Source organism: Protopterus annectens, chromosome 1.part2 (genome assembly GCF_019279795.1).
Source record: "Protopterus annectens isolate FY-2018-M chromosome 1.part2, PAN1.0, whole genome shotgun sequence".
NCBI lineage: Eukaryota > Metazoa > Chordata > Ceratodontiformes > Protopteridae > Protopterus > Protopterus annectens.
The window spans coordinates 316,817,136-316,843,056 of record NC_056727.1 but is presented as its reverse complement, the minus strand read 5'-3'; the positions used below and the strand labels follow the sequence as shown (position 1 = coordinate 316,843,056).

Below are 25,921 nucleotides of genomic sequence, written 5' to 3'. Positions count from 1 at the left end.
AGGTTTATTAAAGGCTAGAGTATAATGATGTAGTCAAAATAAGAAAAAAATGAGGGTTTATTTGGGCAAAGAAAAATATACAATTTGGAACAGATAGGCACTGTTGGGGGGGTGATTATAAATGGATATAGTGCAAAGCAGTATTACATGGAGAAAGATAGCTGTGAATGGGTATAAAATTAAATAGAGATAGGGAAGTATGAAACAAGAAACAGAAGTGTATGTATAGAAGACGTAAGGTCATTTGGGGAGGGTTTTGGAATAAGAGTCACAAGTGAAAAGTGCATGTAGGAATTGTAATATTAAATACGAGGGGGTGGGTGGGAATTGAAGGGAGAGCAGGGGAAGAAAGTGAAGCCAAGCTGTAAAAGTGAGAGAGAGCGGGCAAGAGAGTAGGAGAGTTGAGTTTGTGTGAATGTGCAAATGAGTGAATTTGCAATTAGTGTTGTTTGAGTATATACAGTTGCCTGTTTAGATGAAGAAACATAGACTCATGTATGTTTGTCTGTGTGCGCACTTTTTGTGCAGCAGTGAAGAATTTCGAACATCTCCTGTTTTATCCAACTGTACATTATTGATGAAATAACTGGTTGAGAACTTTCATCTCCACTACAAAATATGATACTTTCTCAGCGCATTTGAACATATGAAACTTGAACCTTAAATAAGAAACCATTCAAAACATTTTACAGCCCCGTCCAGTCACTGAGAACCAGAAGTGAAACAAAAATGTATGTAGAAATGAATAGCATGATTTCTTTACAAACAGAAGTTATTTTGAAAGGTTCACTACAAGAAAACTTAACACGATGTAAGAATAAAAACATGTACGGCGCAGTGGTGCAGTGTAGCATTGTTACCTCACAGCAGGAGGTTCTCCGGTTCGAGTCTCAGCTGGGGTGCCTTCTGTGCGGAGTCTTATTGTTCTCCCTGCGTTTGAGTAGCAGAAGGATTTTTTCGATCTTGGAAATAAGTCATTTTAGATGCTCCTCTTGTTTCCACTATTTTAAGTATTGTTATGTACAGAATTTTACATATGTTTCATTTTATTCTTACACTTGTTTATATATGTATTTTTATCTATATATTCTCTGTCTATATATCTATATATAGATATATTTTTTTATTCCATTATATTTATATATTAACAATAGTAGATATTTCATTTTAATGGCTTTTGGGTTCATTTCTTTTGCTGGCTTGTGATTTGGCTACAGTTTCATGAAGCTTTTAGTAGAAGTATGAAATCTTTGGTTTAAGCCCCACTGCAATGACATGTGGGTGTGAACCCAACCCAAGGAAGAGAACAGAGGAAAAGTAGTGGAATACTATGTTTAAACCAGTGCACGTTAATCTTGTCTTATCAATATGCAGAAAAGAGGAATGTTCCACTTTCTTAGAATTATGGGGCACTCTGAAGCAGCCATGTGGTTTGATTTTTAAATTCATCTGAAGGAAGGGACGGGAGTGATATGTAAGCAACTGTTGATATGTATTCAGTTTTATTCTCCAACTTAGTTCAGGAATATTTTGTTATATTGGTTTTCTAGTTCTAGCACAGTTTAATCAGCAGTTTTCTTTTTGTAATAGGAGTCTGTTTCTACTTTTGATCGATTGAGGCGTGCGCTATATGTTTAGTCTCAATAAACACGCATTTGTGCCCTGTTTTATATGATATGTACAAACATCTCTTCCTAATATCTGGTTGTATATGTAAATTACTGTATTTTATTTATGGAATTATATTTACTTTTTCCTGCTTAGCTGGGAGTTACCAGCCAGAGAACTAGAATTATGGGAAATGTCTGCTCTGTTGTCTTACTGAAACAAGATCAGGAACAGTTTCATGTTCCAGCACTTTTCCTGCAAGACTTTAGGTAGCATTATCAGCCTGATTTATTTTTATTTAACCAGTCAGGTTTATGCCCTTACAAAGGCTGTTTGCTAAATTTTGTTTCTGTCATGTTTAGGCACATTTTCTTAATGCTGATTGTTGGGGATTGCCATCAAGATCCAGCTTCAATCCCTGTATTCTGGAATGTCTCTCACTGTCCTTGGACATAGTAACTGACATCCCAGATGGTCAATCTTTATCTTTGGTAGGGGGGTGTTGTGCATTGTTGAAGAATCTTGAGCTAATATACTAATCCGATAAATGGTAAGTACCCAAATGTTATGAATTACTAAGAGACATAAATGGCATTGGTCATATGCTGATATAAAGAATACAGTAGAGAGTCAATTATCCAAACTAATTGGACCTGGGGTAGTCTGGGTAATCAAACTGTTCGGATAATCATAATTGAACCGGATAAAAAACTTCTAAAATCTTGCTTTTTTTCTGCATGCAGGAATACACTTTTCAACCATTCAACAATTCCAGTGCACAATAAAGAATATTGTTTACACATGAGCTGGCTACAAGCTGAAAAAACATGCTCAAGTGAATACGTATAATGTTTACATATTCAGACTTTATGATTTTTCCTACCAGAAAACTTTAGAAGGCTGGCTCGGATAATTGACGTTCGGATAATCGACTCTGCTGTATGTGACAGTTTTCTTCTCTTTTGTCTCAGACCACACCTGAGCCCCAATTAGTATAATGTACCAAATGACTACATATTACAGACTGTACAGTTTTCCTTCATTAAAACTGCATACATTCTGTTATGTAGTGTTCTGCCTGACATTGTACAGATCGATGCTTCTGAATATTATGATCTAAATCTGCATGTTTCTTTGCTGTTATACAAAAAACAAAGCATTTTCTAACTGTACATAAACACACACACACATAAAAAAATATATGTGTGTGTGTGTGTGTGTTTTCTTTTTTACAGCATTCCCAAGCAAATGGAGTCCCATACAAAAAGCCATTCTTTGAATCATTTGAACAAGCACCACTATACATTGCTGTTTTAACCTATATGGGCTATGGAATTGTAACACTTTTTGGATATTTGCGAGACTTTATGAGAACCTGGGGTTTAGAAAAATGCCGTGCTGCTGTAGAAAGATTGGAACAAACAGTAAGTTTTCTAGAAACCTTAAATTGTTTATTTTTTTAAATATTGATTGTGATCCAAGTTTATCCTGCTTGTTCAGTCTAAAAATCTAGTCTGTTGTATAAATAATTAACAGTGGCTTATGCTGTACCTTTAGTGTATACATTCTTTTCTGATTACCTGTTTCACTTGTTGTGTTTCAGATTTTATGCTGTAGGCTGGAAACAGTTTGACTTATTTATTTTCTTGCTTCTAAACTATTGCTTCTAGTATGTTTTTTATGAGGACTACAGTCATGATGATTTTCAAAGAGCTGAAAAAATCCATATCCTGGATAACAGAAATTTACTGAATATAACGAAAATCTATTATAGCGAGTCATTAGGATGACGGTCTAGATGCAGTAAGTTACATCATGAAGCAAGTAATAGATAGCCCCAAAAATGTAAATATGGGATCCCTATTAGAATTAGACCAACTAATTCAGATCCTGAGACTCTGAAAAAGAAACTGTGTCAGATAGAGAGAGAGAAAAAAACAGAGAATTGTCAAATTCAGTGTTACATTTCAAACGTTAGCCTCTCTGCACCTCCATTTGTGCTTCTTCTCTGATCTCTGTACCTGAGAGAAAGGGGAATATTCTTGAGATACCACTGTATCATATTTTCTGTATATCCCCCTTTTGCATTTTTTTTATTTTGCACTTCTGAGGATCACAGTTATTATCCTTATTATTTTGAAAGGGATTTGTTCATTTGACGGCTTAGTTGGTTGTTTTTGAGTCCGACTCTAAATGGCATAATTAGTAATGATGTCTTAAAGCACTTTGATATTATGAAAGATATATTACAGGAGTCTGTTTCCTGAAACACAAAATTATAATATTATGGCGATACAGTCTATTATAAAAATAAGCTATGTTTGGTGCTTACTTTTTTTTAACTGCTGTAAGAGCTGGGGCAATTGTTGTCCTTAATATTTTACATAAGAAATGCTACAGTGGCAGTGCAGTAGATGTCTAAGGAGTTACTAGGCAGCTGACTTAGTCATAAAATGTGCAGTGACTAGGGCTGCTGAGCTCAACTGAATGTAGTAAGTGAAGCCCAGTGATTCAGGTAAAGGACTTCGCTAATGAGAGCTCTGTTCAGTCAGGTGGTTTGCAAGGTATGCTATCCTGCATAGCTGTTGAACACAGCCATCACTCAATCAGTGTGCTATCATGTCATCATTGTGATGCTGCAGTGACGTCAGGAGGGGTGGCATTCATGGAGCTGCATGGTGAATGCTACTAGACAGAAAAGTAAATGGTCATATATCCTTAGTTCACACCACTGTACTGATATGCCTGAAGACATGGAGTAATATACTGTTTCAGAGGGCAGTCTGCCCTGTGATTTTTTTTTTTTTTGGATCGCATGTATAAATCAGTTGTGGACACGCAGAAGCTATTTTGTCTGCAGTTTTAATTTTTATGAATCGGCATTCACCATTGTACCTTTGCTTAATTGCAACTATTTATTGCAGCCTAATGTACATTTTTTGAATGTGTATGAATATGTTGTCCTTGTGACCATGGTACAGAATAACTTATTTAATGAGGTATTGTCAGTAGAAGTAAAAATCCAACTTGGTATTGTCAGTAGAAGTAAAAATCCAACTTGATGGACTGAAGTGGTTGTTTAATTTGTGCAGAGTTATCTGTGACTGGCTAGCCATACAGGGGCATGTTGTAGCTGTCAGAGAGCATTCATCAAGCCTGCTTTTTTATGATTGCGCATGCACAACAATATGTTGTTAAAGTAAATGTTCTGCATGCTGTATAGTATGGAATATTATGGTCTTCTAAGTGCTGCCCTCATACCTCTCAACCTGTTAGAGCAAGAAATCTGGACAAAGCCATAAATAATGGGGGGACAAACGTCCAAAAATAGGGACATTTTTTTAAATATTGCACTTAAACTTAAAAAGTTGATAGAACAACAGAATTTTCTGAAGGGTTTGAAGTCTGAAACTCAAATGTCTGTCTATTTTCTGACTTCAACCCTCAATGATTTGCTAATGATTTGGGAGAAAGCCATAATTTTATGAGAACAGCCCAAACATATGAGGCAAAAATCTGGACATTCTGCGAACATCTGTACAGTTGAGAGGTATGACTGCCCTATATTAGTACTCTCCCCAACAACTACAGCTCATTGCTTGCAGGTGTCACTTGACATACAGTATTACCTCTGACAAACTGTGTCATCACTAAAAAAAGCATTCAGTGTTGAAATATACAATTTTATGTAAAGAGATGCCCGATTGCTTTGCTCATTCACTACCAAGTACTGTAAAATCAACCTACTGTCACTATTATGTCAGAGTTTGACATAAAAGTAGTATTTATTTATTTTATAACACCAACATTCTAGTTATTGAGTACAGCCCCTGTGCTAGCAGCATACCTCTCAGCTGTACATATTTTTGTAGAATGTCCATATTTTTGGTCCATTTTTCATAAAATTGTGCTTTTCTGGCAAATTAGTGGAGATCATTAAAGACTTGAGGTTAGAAAATAATGACAGTTGAGGTTTCAGACTTCATATCCTTCAGAAATTTCACATTCATGTAAAACCTATCAAATTTCTAAGTTTGTAAGAGCAATATTAAAAAAAATGTCCCTATTTTTGGGCCTTTGCCCCACTTTTATTTATGGCTTTGTCCAGATTTCTTGCTCTAAGAGGTTGAGAGGTATGCTCAGCAGTCAAACAGAAAGCAGGGCTAAGACACAAAACACAAACAACTGCCTATTGCTCCATGTTTTTTAATGAATCCATGCTTTCAAAATGATTCTAGAAAATGCATTACTATGAGCCTTTTTTATTTCCAAAATGAATGAGTGCGCTATCCTCCCAGTACGTCATATTTATGTGTTAGATGTCACCATAATTTGGTTTTGAGATGGCCCTAAATGGTCAAATACAGTGTTGTCTCATCATTTGAAAGATGGGTATATTTTATGATGCATCAGTTAAGTAGTTAGAAGAACATAAATCGGTTTAAGCTAACATGCAGTAAACAACTGACTTCACAACAGACTGATAAAGCTAAGTGGAATGAAGACATTCTGGATGCTTGGATCTTGGTGGTTATGTCTGTCACAAGCAACCAAATTTTAAATATGTCATAAATTTAGGTAGTCAGGCCAACAGCTTGATACCACCCACTTAATGACCACTTAATAAAACATGGTATATACAGGAATAGAACATTTTTGAAACAGTGCTGCTTACCTTTTTGTAATGTCTTCAGTTTCTTTAAGAGTAACATGTATGTTGCTTGCCTATTCTTCTGTGTTTTTTTTTTTTTTTTTTTTAAGAAATACATTTGTATGAATCGTTTCTGCTCCAATAAAAAAAATGGCTCCAGGATTGGAAGTTAAAGTATCACAATGAGCAAATATTGTTGCACTTCAAGAAATTACAGGATTTCACACTAACCTGGCATGGTGCAGCAAACTAGAGTAAAGAAACCATGGATTTTAGGTTTTCAGAGCTGGTTTTGTCATGCGTTGTACATACGATAGTTATATCAAGTACTGTAGTACGCAAGCACACAAGTAGATGTCCCTAATGTTTAATGATTACTTAACAGAATAGGATATAAAGTGAAACCATCAGGTTTTGAAACAGTACTGCTCACCTTTCAAATGATACAAAGTATTCAGAGGTGGAACAGTATCAGTTTTAGTTTAGATGTCCTCCAGTAGCATATTAGAAGATTTATTTTCCTTCTGAAAAGAAGCAATAGTTCACTTTTTAAGATGGTAGTCTTATAGGGTTGAAGCGCTGTTCAGAGCTGATCTTGTGTTGATTTTGGGTAGAGAAGGAAGAAGTTTGTATAAACATAATGGTTGATGGAATTTGATTTGTTTATTTATTTATTTACATATGTGTTGGCTTCCGGGACAGAGCACTGGTCATAGCACGACTAATTACAGGCTCAGCCCAGGTTGCATCAAAATAGTAACATCAAAAATGTTTCAGATAAAACAATCATAGGTAAACAAAAGTAACAAAACCATATGCTTGCAAATAGAGGCACTATGTACATATTTACATAATGCTGAATTGTACAGGTTGCAATGAAGAATTTAGGTAGCAAAAATATAACATTAGAGTAATTACATGCAGACTCAGCCCAGGTTATATGCAAGGCACTGATATAGGTTCATAGGTGTGTGCTAGGTTAATTATGTCTGGGACCTTTTTAAGCCGAGTTTGCTTTCCAAATCTCTGATAAGTTCTGATACCCTTGATAAGTGTAAGCAGGGACTTGGGAGATGAAAATTTTACAAGCAGGGGCCTGGAAGATAAATCATTTACAGGATGCCTGTGTCCATCATAGACACAGGTGCCATACCGGGGGTGAACTTCCAGATACCCTTTAAATCGTCCAAGTTATACTTGAATTAGTTTAGGGAAGAACTTTGCTTCACATGGATTGGGGGGAGCCTGTTCTAGAGAAGGGGTAGTCTCTAGGATACATACCTGTCTCTCCTGTAGGTCCAATTTATATCACAGGCAAGGTTTAAGTCTTTAGTGATTCTGGTGCTGTTTGTTTTGCGGATCTGTCAAAGGTCCATCTGAGTGGAGTCTGACAATGCCTTATATGCCAGGCATAGATTTCACATGAACAGCTTGTAGGAGATAGAATACAGGGGCAGGATTTTGAGGAAGTCTGCATAGGACATGTTATTCATGCTCTGTAGTCTTTCAGTGAGGAATCTCTGTAAACATTCCAGTTGTTGGATGTGCCTGGTGAGATATATACCATAGGTGCTAGTGATGGTTCTGATGAGTGCCAAATACAGTAGAACAGTGACCCCCTTGGATCTAGATGCCATACCATTGTTTATAAGTTGCACAACATAGAATGATATCCTCAATCCCCTAGATAAATGTTAGTCTAAGGTTAGATTGCTGTCTGTGTGTTGTCCCCAAGTCCAGGACTACTAGGTTGACTCTTAGGTGTGTGTGTGTCGCCAATATGGCAGTTACAAGAAGTGTCTGACTTCATGAAAGGTACTATTCATTGCTTGGCTTTTAGTATTAGTCCATGGCTCTGACACCACTTATTTGCTGTGTCAGCCCTTCTTGGAGAACTTTAGTGTCAGTGAGGGATTCTATGACTGTTCCAAATTTGCAGGTAACGCAAATTTGTCCAGCCAGTGGCCCTTGATGTTAGCCTTAACTTCATAGTAGATGCCAAAAGGGAGTGGTCCAATGACCAATCCCTCAAGGACTCCAGTGGTGACTGGCCTCTTTGTAGAGGAGGACTCCCCAATTCTAACTTCTTCAGTCCTGTCTCTGAGCCAGCTGGCTATCCACCAGGTGACATAAGGGTTTCTACCTAACCTCTTGTTTGTCAACAATGCCTGAGTGGGGTATTATGTAAATAGCCTTGGCCAGGTTAAAAGTGGCTATTATGTAAACAGCCTTGGCCAGGTTAAGGGAGACGGTCTGAACTGTTTTGCCGTCATCCATTGCTTTGGTGACCTTCTCAATGAAGTCCACCAGGTTGAGTAGGTGTGACCTGCCCTTGATGAAACCAAACTGGGCTGCATCCAGTGTTTGGGGGTTTCCTATGTGATTGTTGACCATTTATATGATAAATTATTCCATTCCTTTGCATAAGAGTCTAGTGAGACTTATGGGTCTGTATTTTCCAGGGTCAGTAGATGGCCCACCTTTGTGCAAAGGAATGACAGTTGCCATTCTCCATTCATGAGGCACAAAGCCTGTTTGGAGGCTGCAGCTAAATAGTGATTCCAGAGGGCCTGATGGGTCATGTTTCATGCTATTTAGAAGGCAGCCTGGGATATGACTGGAGCCCATCGATGCAATGCTTTTAGCCTTACAGAGAGCATAGAGAACCTGTTCGCTGGTGATATTTGTGGGAGTTGTATTTGGTAATATTTCCTGAGGGGGAGGTTGGGGGGGGCATTGGGCTTGTCTTGTATTTGAACTTGGAACCTCTCACATGGAAAGTGAGAGTCATACTACTAAACCAACAATTTCATAAGAATATTTACTGTAAATAAAAAAACTTCCTTCGACTTGGAAGAACCATAGCACCCCCTTCCAAGTCTTCAAAAAAGAACACAAAACAGCAGGTGAACCAAGTTGGTCAAAGGAAATAATAGAATAATCTAGTTGGTTTAACAGTTAGGGAAGCTATTAGGCAGTGTTCTATGGCTGTTACTGCCTGTTTTGTTCAACCAGATGAAACACCAGAGAAAGTTTTTCAGTCCAGGTCACAAAGACAGCTTTAGCTGTACAAAAGTCATAAAGGAATATAATACTGCAGGTGAAACCATTAAATGTTAACATAAGTTTAGAATGTATTTGTTCATAGCTCATCATCCCAGGAGCTGCATGGCATTCTAGCAGTAGCATAATGATCCTGAGACCTTGAGTATTATTGCCTAGTGTATTGATCAATGGCTGCAGAGTCCTTCAATTTATAAGAGGTGTCAAAGGACTGATGTCTTGGTTGACTCCTTGGGGAGTCACTCGTTATATGCACATACTTCACCTTCTTGATGCCTGTCTGTTGAAATGATTCACGCACACTATAGAGTGTGTGATGCTTTGGAAAGCAGTGATTGGATTTGAGCTTTAGGATTAAGTTAAAGTATAGATGTTCCAGCTATTACAAATATCTTTCTCAGTAAATGGAACACATTGAGGGGACTTAAGATGATAGCAGAGAGACCTAGTTTAGTTAATAAAAACATTTAACTTAGCGTTTGTTTTAGAAACTGATCTCAAAAGACCTTTGGTACATATACATGTGGCTTTTTCCGCTACTATTGCAGCTTTTTAAAGTTGGCCATTACGCAGTGACACCTGTCTAGGGCCATAAGACTGCAAAAACATTATAATGGTGTATAATGTAATGTTGGTTATTTAGCCTCCTGTGACATTTTTCAAGCATTTTACGTTGGTAAAACTGAAAGAAAATTACAACAATGCATACATGAACATTAGTATGCTACAAAGACAAAACAGACTGGAAATGTACTTTATGGACACAATATTATGTTTGTAGTAACTTTAGAATATTTAAATTTTATGTACTACACTGTGTAAATTTGAATTCTAGAGGTGCTGATTTCAAGTATTTACTGGAGAAATGTGAATTAGAATGGCAGATAAAATAAATGCCACTGCTTTTCCTGGTTTAAAAGATTAAATATCCATGAAAAGTATTTTAAAAATGAAAGCACAATAAAAGATGTTAGTGCACTGATTTGACACCATTGTCACTCGGTGTTTTTATCATGTGATTTTTAGTTTCTGTATTTAAATTCTGACAGTTTTGCTACTTTCTGAAGAAGTCTTGTGTTTTGCTATAAAGGCAACATTTTTCAGTGTTGTCTGTGAACTCTTATTGTGGTCAATTTTTATTCTGATTTGTTTGGTTTGCTGTGATGCAGGTTGACAGTGTTTTCACTTAATTCATTTTCTTTTGCTGTGATGCAGGTTGACTGTGTTTTCAGTTATTCATTTTCATTTTACATTGCATACTGCTATGATTTCACAGGATTTATTTTAACTGGTGGAGACAATTTCTTACATTATGTTCCCAGTAATTTCTGCAATTTAATTAAGCATTTGAATGGTATTTAGATAAACTGTGTGTTATATGCCTAGAAAACAATTTGAACATCCTTCTAGTTTAGGCAGTGGTATAAAGGTGGACTGTTTCGGCTCCAGACATCATTCTTGGGGACTGCAGTTGATTCCACATAGAGCAATGCTACTATTCTGAGAGTTTGTTGTAATATTGAAGATATACTTCCTACAAACCTAGAAACCATTGCTTTGACTTCCACTGTCAAGAAGGCACACACTTTTAATGTTTTAGAATTTTTTAAACAGTGTGAGAACAAGTTATCTAAACTAGAGCTGTAGCAATTGGACAAATTATACTTTACAGAGAGTATTAAAGAACTGAGGGTACCAAAAGGTTTACATGTCTAGAAGTTTCCCCAGTAGTATTTAGGAAAGTTCGTATGTGTGAAGAGCTTGCATCTCTGTTGACTGTGTGGGCTGTGAGATCATGGACATATCATAAAAGTAGAAAAAGGAGGCACCAGACCACGGCTGCAAATAACATAAAAAACACTTTTTAATCCAAAGACAAAAAACAGGTGAGCGCTTTTGTGGACTAAGCCACTTCATCAGACAATGTAATGAAAAGCTCTTCAGGTTATATACCAAACAGTTCAATTAATTATGCTAAAGTATAACCCTTCCCTCCTGCTTTTAAAGTAATATAACATTCAGCAAGAACTCTTCTCCAGATAAAATTTAAATACAATATTTCTTTCTAAAAAAACACTTAATAACATTAACATGCATAATAAATCAAAACTGAACTTTCTATACACAAAATTCTCACAATAACATCACTGTAACAGTATTATAACATAGTATAATGAAAAATACAAGTTTAAAAACACACTTCATATATAAACTTAAAATAACATGATATGGAAGCTGCCAACTACTTTTTTTAGGTCTCTAGCTACTTAGAAGCTGCCAACTACTTTTTTAGGTCTGTAATAATATGGGCTTAATATTCAGTTTATCATTGAGACCCTTTCCCATATTCGCCCTGAGTCTCACTGTCCGTTCTAGTTCCTTAGTGTCTGTCTTCAACTTGACACTTCCCCCTCTACAGTTAACAACCCTGTTAATTACCATGAAGTGAAAAGTGTGTGCAACACCATATCTCTCAACATGCCTTGACAGAGCATTAGTGTCTGCCATCCTCCATATATCATAGAGGTGTTCCCTCATCTGATCCCATAACCTTCGTGCTGTCATGCCAACATAAAAAGATGTGCAGATCAAGCAATGTGCCAAGTAAACAATGTTATTGCTATTGCAATTAGCTTTAAGTCTAAATTTGAATACCCTGTTCAAATTCAAATTCAAACTGCCCTCCAGCTTTCTGGATCATCTTCACATCCAGGAAATCAATAGCATCAAACCAACTTTTCATGGAAAATTTGAGGAAGTTAGTACTCTCATTTAAATAGGAGAAAAAAGGTGTAAAAGACAGTTCCATCACCTTCCCAAAGGACAAAAAGATCATCCACAAATCTCCTATAAAATCTCAGGGACCCTTCAGATTCCCTCAGGAGGTGCGTTTTTACCCACATGGCCATAACAATGTTACGTAGCCATTGCCACAAGAAGTGGATAGGGGCTTCGTGGACCAGCCCCTCCCTGACACAATACGCCTCATGGGTGGGAACACTGGATGGCGTGGCCATGGGCACTTCTTGTGTCAATGGCTATGCCAACATTGTTATGGCCATGTGGGAAAAAGAGCACCTCCTGAGGGAATTTGAAGGGTCCCTGAGATTTTATAGGAGATTTGTGGATGATCTTTTTGTCCTTTGGGAAGGTGATGAATTGTCTTTTGCACATTTTTCTCCTATTTAAATGAGAGTACTAATTTCCTCAAATTTTCCATGAAAAGTTTGTTTGATGCTATTGATTTCCTGGATGTGAAGATGATCCAGAAAGCTGAAGGGCAGTTTGAAATGGAGATCTTAGGAAAGACTGCTGTAGAAGCAGTTACCTTCATAGGAAAACCATGCACCCCCAGCATATTTTTAAAAATATTGCAAGAGAACAAGGGCTTAGAGCATCTAGGTTAGCAGCCAATTGTATGAAATTTGAGGGGGAACTTGGTGAGTTAAAGGCAAGATTTTTACAAAGAGGTTACGCTGAAGATGAGTTACAGGGAACCCTGATGGAGGTCTCTGGGAGAAGAAATATGGAGGGCAAACCTTATTTTTCTGAGGGGAACCCATTGCCGTTACCCAGGGAGATGCCTGTAAGCCTATGAGAATGTCATTCACTTATTCTAGTAGCATTAGGTTGTTACAAGACATTTACCGCAGGAACTGGAACATATTATGCGCTGATGAGGACATTAGACAATTGGTACGGGAAGTTCCAAGATACACTTTTAAGAATAAGAAGAATTTAAAAAGGTTACTCTCTGGACCTCGGTCCCAACAAAGTGTATCACAGAGCTCTAGTGTGAGTAATTTTGGCATGTTTCCTTGTGGCAATTGTAATTTGTGCATGTAGATTCTAATGGTGAGTTCCTGCATCCACATTGAACAGGGTATTCAAATTTAGACTTAAAGCTAATTGCAATAGCTCTAACATTGTTTACTTGGCACATTGCTTGATCTGCACATCTTTTTATGTTGGAATAAAAGCACGGAGGTTAAGGGATTGGATGAGGGAACACCTCTATGATACAGGGAGGATGGCAGATACTAATGCTCTGGCAAGGCATGTTGAGAGGTATGGTGTTGCACACACTTTTCACTTCATGGTAATTGACAGGGTTGTTAATAACTGTAGAGGGGGAGATGTCAAGTTGAAGATGGATTAAGGAACTAGAATGGATAGCGAGACTCAGGGTGAATATGGGAAAGGGTCTCTGATAAACTGAATATTAAGCCCATATTTTTAGCGAGAGACCTAAAAAAGTAGTTGGCAGCTTCCATATCATGTTATTTTAAGTTTATATATGAAGTGTGTTTTTAAACTTGTATTTTTTATTATACTATGTTATAATACTGTTACAATGATGGTATTGTGAGAATTTTGTGTATAGAAAGTTCAGTTTTGATTGATTATGTATGTTAATGTTATTAAGTGGTTTTTAGAAAGAAATCTTGTATTTGAATTTTATATAGAGAAGAGTTCATGCTGAATATAATATGACTTTAAGGTAGGAGGGAAGGGTTATCTTCTTCTTCTTCTTCTTCTTTTGGCTTTTTTTCCGATTAGGGGTCGCCACAGCAGATCATCTGTCTGCTTATGATTGGCAGTGGAGTTTTACGGTGTCGAGTTGCCAGCCTGGCGCCCAACCTTACACAAAAAGCACACACATGCACACACTCACACCTAGGGCCAATTTAGAGTGTCCAGTTCACCTACTGCATGTCTTTGGGATGTGGGAGGAAACCGGAGCACCCAGAGGAAATCCACGCGACCACAGGGAGGACATGCTGACTCCGCACAGAAGGCACCCCAGCTGAGAATCAAACCGGAGAACCTCTAGCTGTGAGGCAGCAATGCTAACCACTGCACCACTGTGGCCGCCCAGGGAGGGTTATACATTAGAATAATTAATTGAACTGTGGTATATAACCTGAAGAGATTTTCATTACATTTACATTGTCTGATGAAGTGGCTTAGTCCACAAAAGCGCTCACCTGTTATTTGTCTTTGGATTAAAAAGTGTTTTATGTTATTTGCAGCCGTGATCTGGTGCCTCCTTTTTCTACTTTTACGAATTGACTGCTGGTTGGAGGCACTGTTTGCCATTACCATTTATTTTTTGCATTTTGCTATATCATAAAAGTCCAATGACTCTTAAATTGATGTGCTTGCTACTGAGATATCTGGTTTGCATAATCAGATCATTATCAGTAGCCATATTAATGAACACAATGACCAGTTATAAGTCCCTGTTAAATTAAGAAGATATGAAGTGGCACAGAAAGAGAGGAAAAATAGGAATTTCTGATGTTGTCTTTTACATCCATTCATCAAAGTATGGGTCTCTGATTTCTGTTGGACCTGACTTTGACCACTTTCAAGCTTTTGGATCTGGAGCTCAGGTCCTCCTTTCGCCCATAATCCCTGGTGTTAACTGAAATACCCCAGATCTTGTTTGCCACCACAAGCATAGGACAAATCTCTTGGTGCTTAGGAGATGATTGTGATAAACCTTCATATTTTTGGCTCTGTATAGATCTTTGGTATATCCATTACCTTATAATGCTTCTTGCTCTCTCTGTCTCTCTCTCTCTCTATATATATATATATGTATATATATATATATATATATATATATATATATATATACATACACACTTTTTCTGTTAAAAAATAAGGGAGGGGTGGTCCCCTGATGGCAGCAGCTGCTTCAGATCTCATCAGGAAAATGCTTCTTTTGTCTTCCTTTTTACCAGAAACATCAAGAAAAGCAGTTAAAGAGGAATGAAACCTGGTTAGGTTAAGTTACAGTGCTGAGAATCTGTTAAAAATGGGATCTGCATTCTCATTATGCAGTGGGTTTGATCTGCTTCTTACAGTGAGGCATGTAAGCTCAAACATACTTCAAGAACTACTACAGCTAAGGATTTTGCTGGAACATGGAGATGAATGCAAACTTCGAGCAGATCACACTGTCATGGCAACTGATAGTCACAAAAAAAAGGAAAAGATGAGCTGTCATCCATCACTGGTTGCCGCATGACCTGCTCGGTAGGCTCCAGTCCAAAGTATCCCGTCTCGAAGCGAAAATTAGCGTTCAGAAGTGGCGTTCGTAGTTCGCGGTATGCCTAATACCGTTTCGGACTCGGCGTAGTCTTGGTTGCCCAATGGTTTGGGAATAACAGCGCATTTCTTGCCTCAGTTAATTCTGTTTTTGGGAAAAAAGTGAATCATTGATTTCGCCGAAAAAGTTGCGATTAAGTGCGGGATTATATAATATTTTATGGGTCCTTTGTTGCCTTTAACAGCGCGGAAAAGCCGGGTGGTGTATTTTGTGCAATGTATAAAAGGACTGATTAAACCAAACCCTACGCTCTATTTTGTTGTTTTGAGTCTGAATGTAGCCAGAATACGACGTTGGAATCTCGGCCTCCGTTCCGATCTATCTACGCAGGAAAAATCGTGTCAAGTCTTGCAGAGGATGAGTCTCCCATCAGGCGACCCGTTCTTTTAGAAACTGGCGGTGGAATCTGGAAGTCAGGAAAAATAGAAGCTCGGGGTCGGACGCCCCCCATTTGCAAAGATGTCACCTCTCAGGAGTCGGGTCCAGGGAGGTCTCAGCTGAGGTCAAGGCTGGTTCTTTTGGGGATAAGGTTCAGGGTTCTGGGTCCAAGTGATAAGGTACCTTCCAAAGGCCAGGCCGCTCTGTTCTTCCTCTGGTGTCATACCTGGTTGGTCAGGTTCTGTTTGCTCTAAGGGGTTAGCCCTCCTTTCTCTGCAAGAGTGTCCATCCTTAACAAAGTCTAGTTCTGCCCTCAGATAATATACCTTTTTTTTTCTGTTTCAGAAACAGAAGTTGATGACTTCAGAGCCTCAGAAAAGACTCTTCAGTGATTGGAGCATTCAGGATTTTCCTCTGCAGGCTCAGAGCATTCAGAAAGTTTCAAGTCTTCGGATTTTTCTCCTCAGATTTTTTTCCTCCTTCAGATTACTGATGAGAGGATTCCCTTTTAATCAGGGATTTCAGGATTTTTGGTTTTCAGCAGAGGATTTCTATGAGGGCAGATTTTACCAATTCGGCCCATGGCTTGGCCATTTGTTTTGGAGCTTGTATTTTTGTTTTCCAGAGGGATTCCCCCACTCGGACTTCCCTCCTGTTCTTCCTTTGTTCAGCCTTTCTCGAATAATGCCAGATCTTCAGAAATATCTGTATAAGCCATAAGGGTCACTCCAGGAGCTAAGGGAACCAAGGGCTTCTGTAAGGCATTAAGGAGTGCCAGAAAGAGGGTATTACTTTGGATAAAACAAGGGTAAATTTGGTAAGGTGCTTCCCAGTGTATATAAGGAAACAGGATAGAATAAACCTTAGGTATGCAGGTGGGTGGGCATAGAGTTACTTAAATAATCTCCTTACTCATACAGGCTCTAACACTCAGTTTTGCACTTTTGCTTAACAATTTGGGAATTACTGCAGAGGGTAAGGATTTCTGCATTGCAGAGTAATGGTTCTGAGCAGTTTGGTTCATGCCTGTTGCAGAGTGGCCACTTGTCATTGCATTCCAGTTGCTAGTGCTTCGGCATACATCAGGTGTCAGAACATCTTGGCATGTTAAAGCTCGACATCAGGTGCAGCCAGAACCTTAAAGAGAATTTGGAGTCTTCTCCTGTGGTTTAAAATCTTTTTCAGATGTACAGACTGGGTAAGGATCTCTAGGTTTAGTCCCTAAAGGTTTACAAGACTGCTTCCCTACTTTTAGCAGAAAGCCAGATCTAAAAGGTTTTAGGAACTTTGTCTGGTAGGCCTCAGAGGGGCAGCCCTTATGTTCTGCAGGGCATTGGCACAGGGATCTACCAGGCAGGGGCAGGGCCAGGGTTCTTTCAGGCCCAGGAAGGGGCCTTTCAGGCAGCAGCCAGTAGAGGCAGGGGCCTGTTGTCTGGCCAGGGAAGCAACATCAAGTTTTTCACCACCAGGCTGCTCCTTCCTGGGCACTGGCAGCTCCAAACTGGGGCATTTGGCAGGGGCAACTAAACATTTTATTTCCCCACCTCAAAATACAGGTTTGGCATATGACAGAATCTAGTTCAAAGGCACTCCCAGACAATTCCTTTCATTTTCTTTTTTCAAAGGGGGGCTCCTCAGCAGTCCCTCTGTCAGAAGTGGGCCTCCCTTTTATTCGAGGCTGTTTCTTGTACCAAAGAAACACAAACTTTCAGGTAGGCTTTGGATTTATCTATTGATTTTCAATTGATGATAACACATCCAAAACACATGGAACAATTTTCGCCAATCAGGCGTTTATCTATCCTCAACAAGATCACTGGATGGTAACTCTGGATCTCAAAGGTCTGTATCTTCTGGGTCTTTGGGCAAGCTCTCTGGGAGATTCCAAGGGATCGGTTTCTTTTATCAGTTCATCACATTATCATTTCCCTGGCTTATGAACTTTCCTCCAGGGTGTTCAGTTCACATGGCTTCTTTCTGGCCCTTTGCCCCAGCTACTTCACCCAACTATAATATTTTGATATCCTTCTTTGGGTGAGCTAGCCTGAAAACAATCACAATTTGAAACAAGCAGTGTAGTATGCCTGATTATGTGCAAGCATAAATTCAGTTCCACAAAACACAATAGAGCTTTATCTCCTCAAGTCCTAAATGGTATCTGGTTTAAAATGAAGAAGTACAGTCTCAGACCCTGATTATTCTGTCCCATCCCAGGAAAACAGCACTGGGACTTGCTGGCTACTTTTACCTTTCTGCTGTGTCTTTTGACCCTTCCTTCAAGCAAACAAACCTTACACATCTGTCTCAAGGTTCACTGCATTCCCAACTGCTTCAATGCAGCACAGCATGGTGTGCTCAATCTCTGGATTTCCCAATGCCAAACTGCCAATCCTAATATACTATGACACCACTGCCAAGATGCACTCAATGGAGCAAAAATGGCCACCTCTCAATGTCATTCATCACCATTGAACTTGGGAGCTAAAGATGTCAATAAGAAGCAATGTCCTCAGGAAGCCGACCACTGGCCAGAGGACAACCAGGGAGCACACCTTCATGGAAAAGACAGTGCCAGAAGCAGGCCTGCCATGGCTTCATTGGCACAGAAAGGGAAGGAGAGGATTCAATTGAAATTTGCATGTTTCTGGTTCCATATTGATCAGAGGGAAAGTCCACATTAGTTCAGGCAGGAACAGTGTTGATTCACATCTGTCAAGGAATCCAACAAACAGTTCATCTTTGCAGGCAAACTATGATTTTGTGGGAGGGCAAACCAATTCAGATCTCTTTGCAGGCAAGCCCCTTCTTCGGTGAGCTCAGCTTTCAGTTTGTTTTGAAGAACTCCAGGCAGAATCTTTGTGACAGCAGACCATTGCAGAGCACCACGAGTGGAAGTTGGATCCTCATGTATTGTAGAAGTTGGACTTTAAAGTTTTGCACGATTAATGAGTATGGTTAACAGGCTCCAAGATGTTTCTGTTTCCACTAAGTGTTGTGGAAACCAAATCATCTGCAGTTCAGTTTTTGTCATCAACTGCTTTTGCAGTTTGGGCTCATGTGCTTCAAGCCTCCATTGCTGTCGATTCCATGCCTGCTCCCTCCTCCTTCCACCCCTCAGCCCTCTTGAAGGTCAGACAAGACAAGCCACCCTCCTGCCCAAGGCCTCCACTGCACGGCACTGCAGGCTGCTGCTGAGGAGTGACCTTGTTAGCCTCTGCCTTTTCCTTGCCTCCTCAATTCCCCTTTGTCCCAGGCGGTCATCTTTTCCTCGGGCAGGTCTCAGTAAGATCCTGGTGGGCCGCAGCTTATTCTGTTCTGAATGGGTGTGTACAGAGCTTCCACAAGTTTTGAATGTTTTTTTGGAAGGGAAGGCCTAGGACAACAAGAGTTTATATGATAAAATGGAGATTTTTTTTTATTTGGGGCAAGCAAAGAGCTTTTTGGTTCAATCTCTAATTTTTGAGTTTTTTCACCTAATTATACAGAAGAATTATTAGATGGTTTATCCTCTCTCTCTTAAAAAGTTCATGCTGCAGCCATTTCTCTCACTATGACTGTGACACACCATTATTAGAGGGGCATGTCCTTACAATCCCTTCTTAGAGCAGCAAAAGATAAGCAGGACCCATTACTCCCTCCTGGGAAAACTACCTTTTCCTCCCTTTTGAACTTGGAGCTACATTTGAGTCCTCCTTTTTTCTTCAGCTACATCTGAGTTGAAGTTTTTGTCTTGGAAGACTGCTTTTGCGGCCAATCGCAAGCTCTAATTATCGTTGGCCTGGCTCCTAAGGGCAGATGAACTCTAATCTGAATTTTCATAAGGATAGGGTATCTCTGAAAGTGGTTACCTTAAAACCCTTAAAATGTGGCCTCTATTCAATCTATTCATTTCTATTGCTTTTCAAAATTTCCTACTTCAAAATAAGGGGAGAAAATTTTGCACACTTTGGATATTCACAGGCAGTTGGTACACTCATGAGTTCACAGGAGGAGTTCAGACAGTCTTCACAGTTGTTTATTTAGTTATTTTTTTTATTGTTTCAAAAACAAACTATTTCTAAGTGGATTGGCTATTGTATTGCTTTTTATTGCTTTTTGTTATTCTCATCATGGTAAGGAGAGGTAAGGAGATTCTTCTCATTCCACTAGGGCCTACTTCACTAGCTATTTTTTTTGCTGGGTGTAGCTACTAAAGATATTTACTAAAGCATTTGGAGAGCAGTGCACACAGTTCAGTGCACTTTTTTCTAAGCATTACCATCAAATTGGGGTTCCTTTGCTACTGCAGTCTTACATACTATTTAGTTTGCAGCATTCATTTTGCCAATTTTGCTTTTACCCCTTTTTACTTTTGCCTTTGGATTCTACCCACAGGTTATGACTGCAGTTATGACTGCAGCACAGTTTACATATTTGTATAAATGTAGATGTACAAGATCCAAGATGTTGCAGTCATCCCCTTCCTCCTCCCCCTCCTCCTTCCCCTCTGTAGTTTGAGGTTTGGGTTGTTGTTTTTGTTTGTTTGTGGGTTTTGAGGTTTTTTGTTTTTTTTTATGGCCTTTCTTTTTAGGCCTTCTGACATCTGGGGCTGAGAAAGACTGAGGATGACGCGTCGGTATGTCATCTTTTTTTATATGCGGGTACGTACTGGCGTCAGATGCGACCATGACGGACGCAGCCCTAATACTGGGTGGTAACCGACCGAGGACAGGACGACTACCACAGGTTATGACTGCAGCAATGTGGATCTTCGAACATCTACATTTATGGTAGGTACAAAACTGTACTTTCCAGGTTGAGGAAAAGAGGCACCAGAGCAGGAATTTCAGTCAGATTGAAGGTAAACCCTCACAGGCCTGCACTGCCCTTCATACTACTAGCCAATGTACGCTCACTTGAAAATAGGATGGATCACTTAAGACTGGAACTCTCATTACAAAACAAGTGAGAAACATCAATTTATTTGTGTTTACTGAAACATGGTTAAACCAAAATACCAGTGATAGCACAGTAAATGTAGAGGGCATGACTTTATTCAGAGCAGACAGAATTCAGTCACTATGTGGCAAGTCCAGAGGAGGGGGAGTTGTGTATACATGTTAGTAACAACTGGTGCAGCAACTGTGTAGTGACCACCACCTTCTGCTCAGAAAACATTGAAATTCTGTCACTAAAATGTAGGCCCTTCTCTCTGCCAAGAGAGTTCAATGGAATGTGCATCACAGCAGTCTGCATTCCACCTGATGCAAATATCAGTGATGCTCTGTCAACATTATATCAGTCTATAAGTGACCTGTAAAACAGAAATCCAGAGCATGCAGTAGTAATTGCAGGAGACTTCAATCAGGTTAACCTAAAGACTGTATGACCCCACTACCACCAGCATATAAAGTTTGACACAAGGTGGGTAAATGTACTGGATAAAGTATACACTAACATCAAAGGTGCATATAAAGCAAAACCTTATCCACATCTAGGGTGCTGTGACCACCTAGCCATCATGCTGGCTCCAGCTTATAAATCCATACTGAAAACCAGTACACCGACTAGAAAACAAATAAGGATCTGGCCTGAGGGAGCAATCTCAGCTCTGCAAGACTGCTTTGACTGTACAGACTGGTCAGTGTTTAGAGAGGCTGCTGTGACAAACAACCATGTTGACTTGAACACACACACTGAGTCAGTCACAGCTTACATTTCTAAGTATGTGGAGGATGTAACAAACACCAAACTCATCACCATATGGGCAAATCAAAAACCTTGGCTAACTAGTGAGGTGTATGAGATCTTGAAAGTAAGCAATGCAGCTTTCAAATCCCAAGATATGGAATCTTTATGTATGGCCAGAGCCAAACTGAACAAAGGTATCAAAGAGGCGAAAAGATCCTATGGCAGAAAAATCCAAAGTCACTTCAGGGACCAGAAGAATACCAGGCAACTATGGAAAGGAATTTAAACTATCACCGACATCAAGCGTACATCAGCTTCATGTGATGATAACATCGAGTTTCTGAACCAACTGAACAAATTCTTCAGTAGGTTTGATGCTGACAACAAAACAACAGCATGCAGAATCCCTGAAGACAAGGATGCAGCGGTGCTGAGCTTCAATACAATCGATGTCACCAGAACCCTTAAACGTGTCAACCCGAGGAAAGCAGCTGGCCCTGACAATATCATGGACAGGGTACTAAGGGAATGTGCGACAGAACTGGCTCCACTACTCACTGACATCTTCAACACTTCACTCCATCTAGCCAGTGCTCTGAAATGCTTTAAGGAGATAACTATCATTCCTCTACCCAAGAAACCACAGCCAACAACTCTGAATGACTAGCGACCAGTTGCTTTAACTTCGGTAATGAAGTGCCTGGCGAGGGTGGTCAAGTATCATATAGCCTCAGTCTTACCTGTGTCACTGGACACACGGCAGTTCACATACAGGACAAACCACAGTACAGGGGATGCCATCTCACTAGATCTCCATGAAATACTGACCCACTTAGAAGGCAAAAACTGCTATGCAAGACTGCTATTCATCGATTTCAGTTCTACCTTCAACACTGTCATCCGTCAGAATCTGATATCGAAGCTACTTCAACTGGACATAGACTCTCATTTATGCAATTGGATTCTGAGCTTCCTTACTGAAAGGCCTCAAAAGGTTTGTGTGGGAGACAACAGCTCCGGAAGTATCCTGAACACAGGAGTACCACAGGGATGTGTCTTAAGCCCTCTCCTTTTCACTCTGCTGGCACATGACTGCATGGCCACACATGAGACGAATAGGATCGTCAAATTCGCGGATGACACCACTGTTATAGGCCTTGTCAAAGACTGAGAGGAGGAGGCCTACAGGAATGAGATTGCTCAATTACTGGTCTGGTGTGGAAGCAACAATCTAGCACTGAATGTCAGCAAGACAAAGGAGTTGATTGTTGATTTCAGAAGATCTTAAGTACCACAAAAAACTCTAGTGATGAAAGGGATGACAGTGAAAAGGGTCAAGAGTACAAAGATCTTGGGTCCTCATCTCACGGAGAACTTATCCTGGTCAGTCCATGTATCCAGCACAGTCAAAAAAGCTCAGCAATGCTTACACGTTCTAAGGAACTTAGGAAGGCAAAATTACCAAGCTCCATACTTCAGACCTTTTATAGGGGCACCATTGATGGTGTCCTGACCAACAGCATTGCAGTCTGGTATGGGAGCTGTAATAATCAGGATCGGCAGGCTCTCAGAGTTGTAAGGTCAGCAGAAAGAATCATTGGCACCTCCCTTACTCCTCTGGAAGATCTACACAAATGCCGGTGCATAGACAGGGCTAAAAAGATTTCCAGCGATCCAACACATCCTGCCAATGGTCTGTACACTCGCCTATCCTCTGGCAGGAAATACAGAAGCCTGCATTGTAAGACCACCACACTAAAAAACAGTTTATTTCCGCTCTTCGTTAGACTGTTTAACTCTTTGGAAAAATTAACCATGATGTCTGTTACATAACTAGCCTATCAAGGGGCTTATTTTATGGATGTGCAATAACTAAGTGCAATACTAAGGTGGCTCATCTACACACTGAAGGACTGTAAAGTGCAATGTACAAACTGTGTAATAATTCAGTCTAATCATAGATATGCTGCTATTCCCCGGGATTCATGAAGCTTGCACCAGGCGCAGGCATAGCGTAGGTGGAATAACGCCAAATATGGCAGTCGAGCGATTCAGGTACGATCCAATACCACGTGCACTACCGGTGTATGCCAGAACTGCGCAGCCCTCGGCATTTGTATGCTAATCACCCCATGTGCAGTGTCGCACCATGCAAATGAAGGCAGATAGTGATTCATGAAGTGGTGCAGGTGTAGCGTAAGCCCACAGAAATGTAAACCAAAAAACACGGTTCACATTTTCCCAAACAGAACATCGGAGCTATGGAAGCGGACCAGACTCATGTATTACAAAGTTAACATATGCCAATGGTGAAATACACAGCCAATGGCATAAGAAAAGATGCACAACACCTAAAAAACAACATTTAATGTCATGTCCACAGTAACGCACAGTACAACCGCAGGGCATGTGTGTGCAAACTGGAACATAAAGAAATTATATAAAAATGTCATAAAATCGCAATGTAATACAAATCAGGTTTACACCATAATACACAATGGCAGGCATGGAACACCACAACCAAGGTGCAAGGGTTGCTAAGGGCCTGCGACAGTGTTCGGCACGGTAACTATGAATTAATAGTCAATGCCATGCAAATGAGGCAGATGATACTGAATCGCAAATGTCCCGCCGGATGAAGGTTGTACCATACGGCGCAGTGCTATAACACCGAGGAGTGGCTCAGAGGAGATGCATGACATCAGCAGAGGGGTGTGCCACCGTAGCAGTAAGCACATTGGAGCAGTGCAAATCTGGCCTGGCTGTTGCTAAGCAAAGCTGCAGGACAGGGGTAGGGAGGAAGGTATAGAATCATTTAGCTGAGAGCACACATGGTGCCCAAAAGCGCATGTGTACAGGGATGAAAATGTGCCCCAAACCCAGTAAGTGGATGCACGCGCCACAAACAATAGCACAAACAGGAATGTCAGGGGAAGAAAAGAAGGAAATGCTGAAGTAGGGTAATTGGAATACTAATGAGCAATCAACACCAATCAACTCACGGCGGCCAATCAACGGCGGCTGACAAGTCTGCTTGCAGAAACCTGCAAAACAGGATAGGGGAGGCATTGGAATGCAAAGAAAGGAGGGGAGGCATTGGATTGCAAAGATAGGAGATCTGTCATAGCAGAGCAAAGCAAACCGACAGTAGACCGGCAATAGCACACATTACGCAAGATACGCCAGGTCTAGGAAAGTACAAATGAAAGCAGGCTGCTGGATGCATGCCAGAAATTGGTAGGTGGAACGTGCAGAAATGTAAAGGGAAGGTCGAGAGGTAATCCACGGCAGCCATATGTAATTCAGCACCAAAGGCACCACAATAGTAGTTCTGGTAGTAAAACACATAAGATACCCTGTAGCTATGATCGTACATACACACCCTATGACATCATTGGTGTTCACAGCACAATAGTATAAAGTGTGAAAGCACCCTACACACACCTGTGTATTCCCAAACACTGCACCATAGGTGTAAACACACGGGGAACTTTTAAAATGTACATGTTGGGAGCTGCCATAGCTGTGATTGATCAGCATGTGTTAGAGACTGACGGTGTTGTGGAGGATGATGCCGACAACCACCGCAGGCCCTGGAGGAGGAGAAGAGTGTTCATACCAAGGGTAACCTATCAGGGGCTACATGATCTGGAGATAGTAGAGCGTTACAGGGTGGACAGGGACATCTTACAGCAAGTAAAGGAGCTGTGCCGGCCACGCCTGAGAACCAGAAACAACAGAGGGGAACCCATCCCAGTGGACACGAAGGTATGTGTAAGCTTGTGAATACTAGCCACAGGTACCGTTCAAAGGCCAACTGGAGATATAATGGGGATCTCACAGGCATCAGCATCCAGGGTACTACACCAGTTCCTGGATGCCATGTTACCACATGCCATTGAGCATATATACTTCCCCCCAAACTCAGGAGGAGTTGGCCAGCAATATGCGTCACTTCCACCGTGTGGCACACTACCCGGAGGTACTGGGTGCGATAGACTGCACGCACATACAAATCAAGTCACCACCCGGTGAGCATGGTAGGCTCTACATAAACCGCAAGGGATTCCACTCCAACTGCCAGGTCGTGTGCAATGCCCAGGGCATTGTCATGGATGTGTGTGCTGGCAGCCCTGGAAGCTACCATGACTCCCATATCTGGCATGCCTCACAGCTGTATCAGGTATTTGTCAGGGGGGACATCCCACATGGCCACCTTGTGGGGGATGCTGGCTATGCGCTGGAGCCGTGGATGATGACTCCCATCAGAAATGCACACACACCCATGCAAGAACGCCATAATGAGGCACACGCACAAACCAGAATCATCATAGAGCGTGTGTTCGGGATGCTGAAATCACGGTTCTGGTGCTTGGACACATCTGGTGGAGCCTTGCAGTACTCTCCAGGCACGTGTGCCCACATCGTCATAG

The 25,921-nt window shown here is 40.5% G+C and overlaps 1 protein-coding gene across 1 annotated transcript in view; it reads left to right on the top strand.

Annotated features, from left to right (window-relative positions):
* Window positions 1-25,921, top strand: part of SPTLC3 (serine palmitoyltransferase long chain base subunit 3) — a 1,995,977-nt gene that overhangs the window by 215,537 nt on the left and 1,754,519 nt on the right. The window contains exon 2 of the mRNA XM_044056235.1: window positions 2,844-3,032. Coding sequence (XP_043912170.1) covers window positions 2,844-3,032 — 189 coding nt within the window. The remainder of the gene's footprint in view (window positions 1-2,843; window positions 3,033-25,921) is intronic.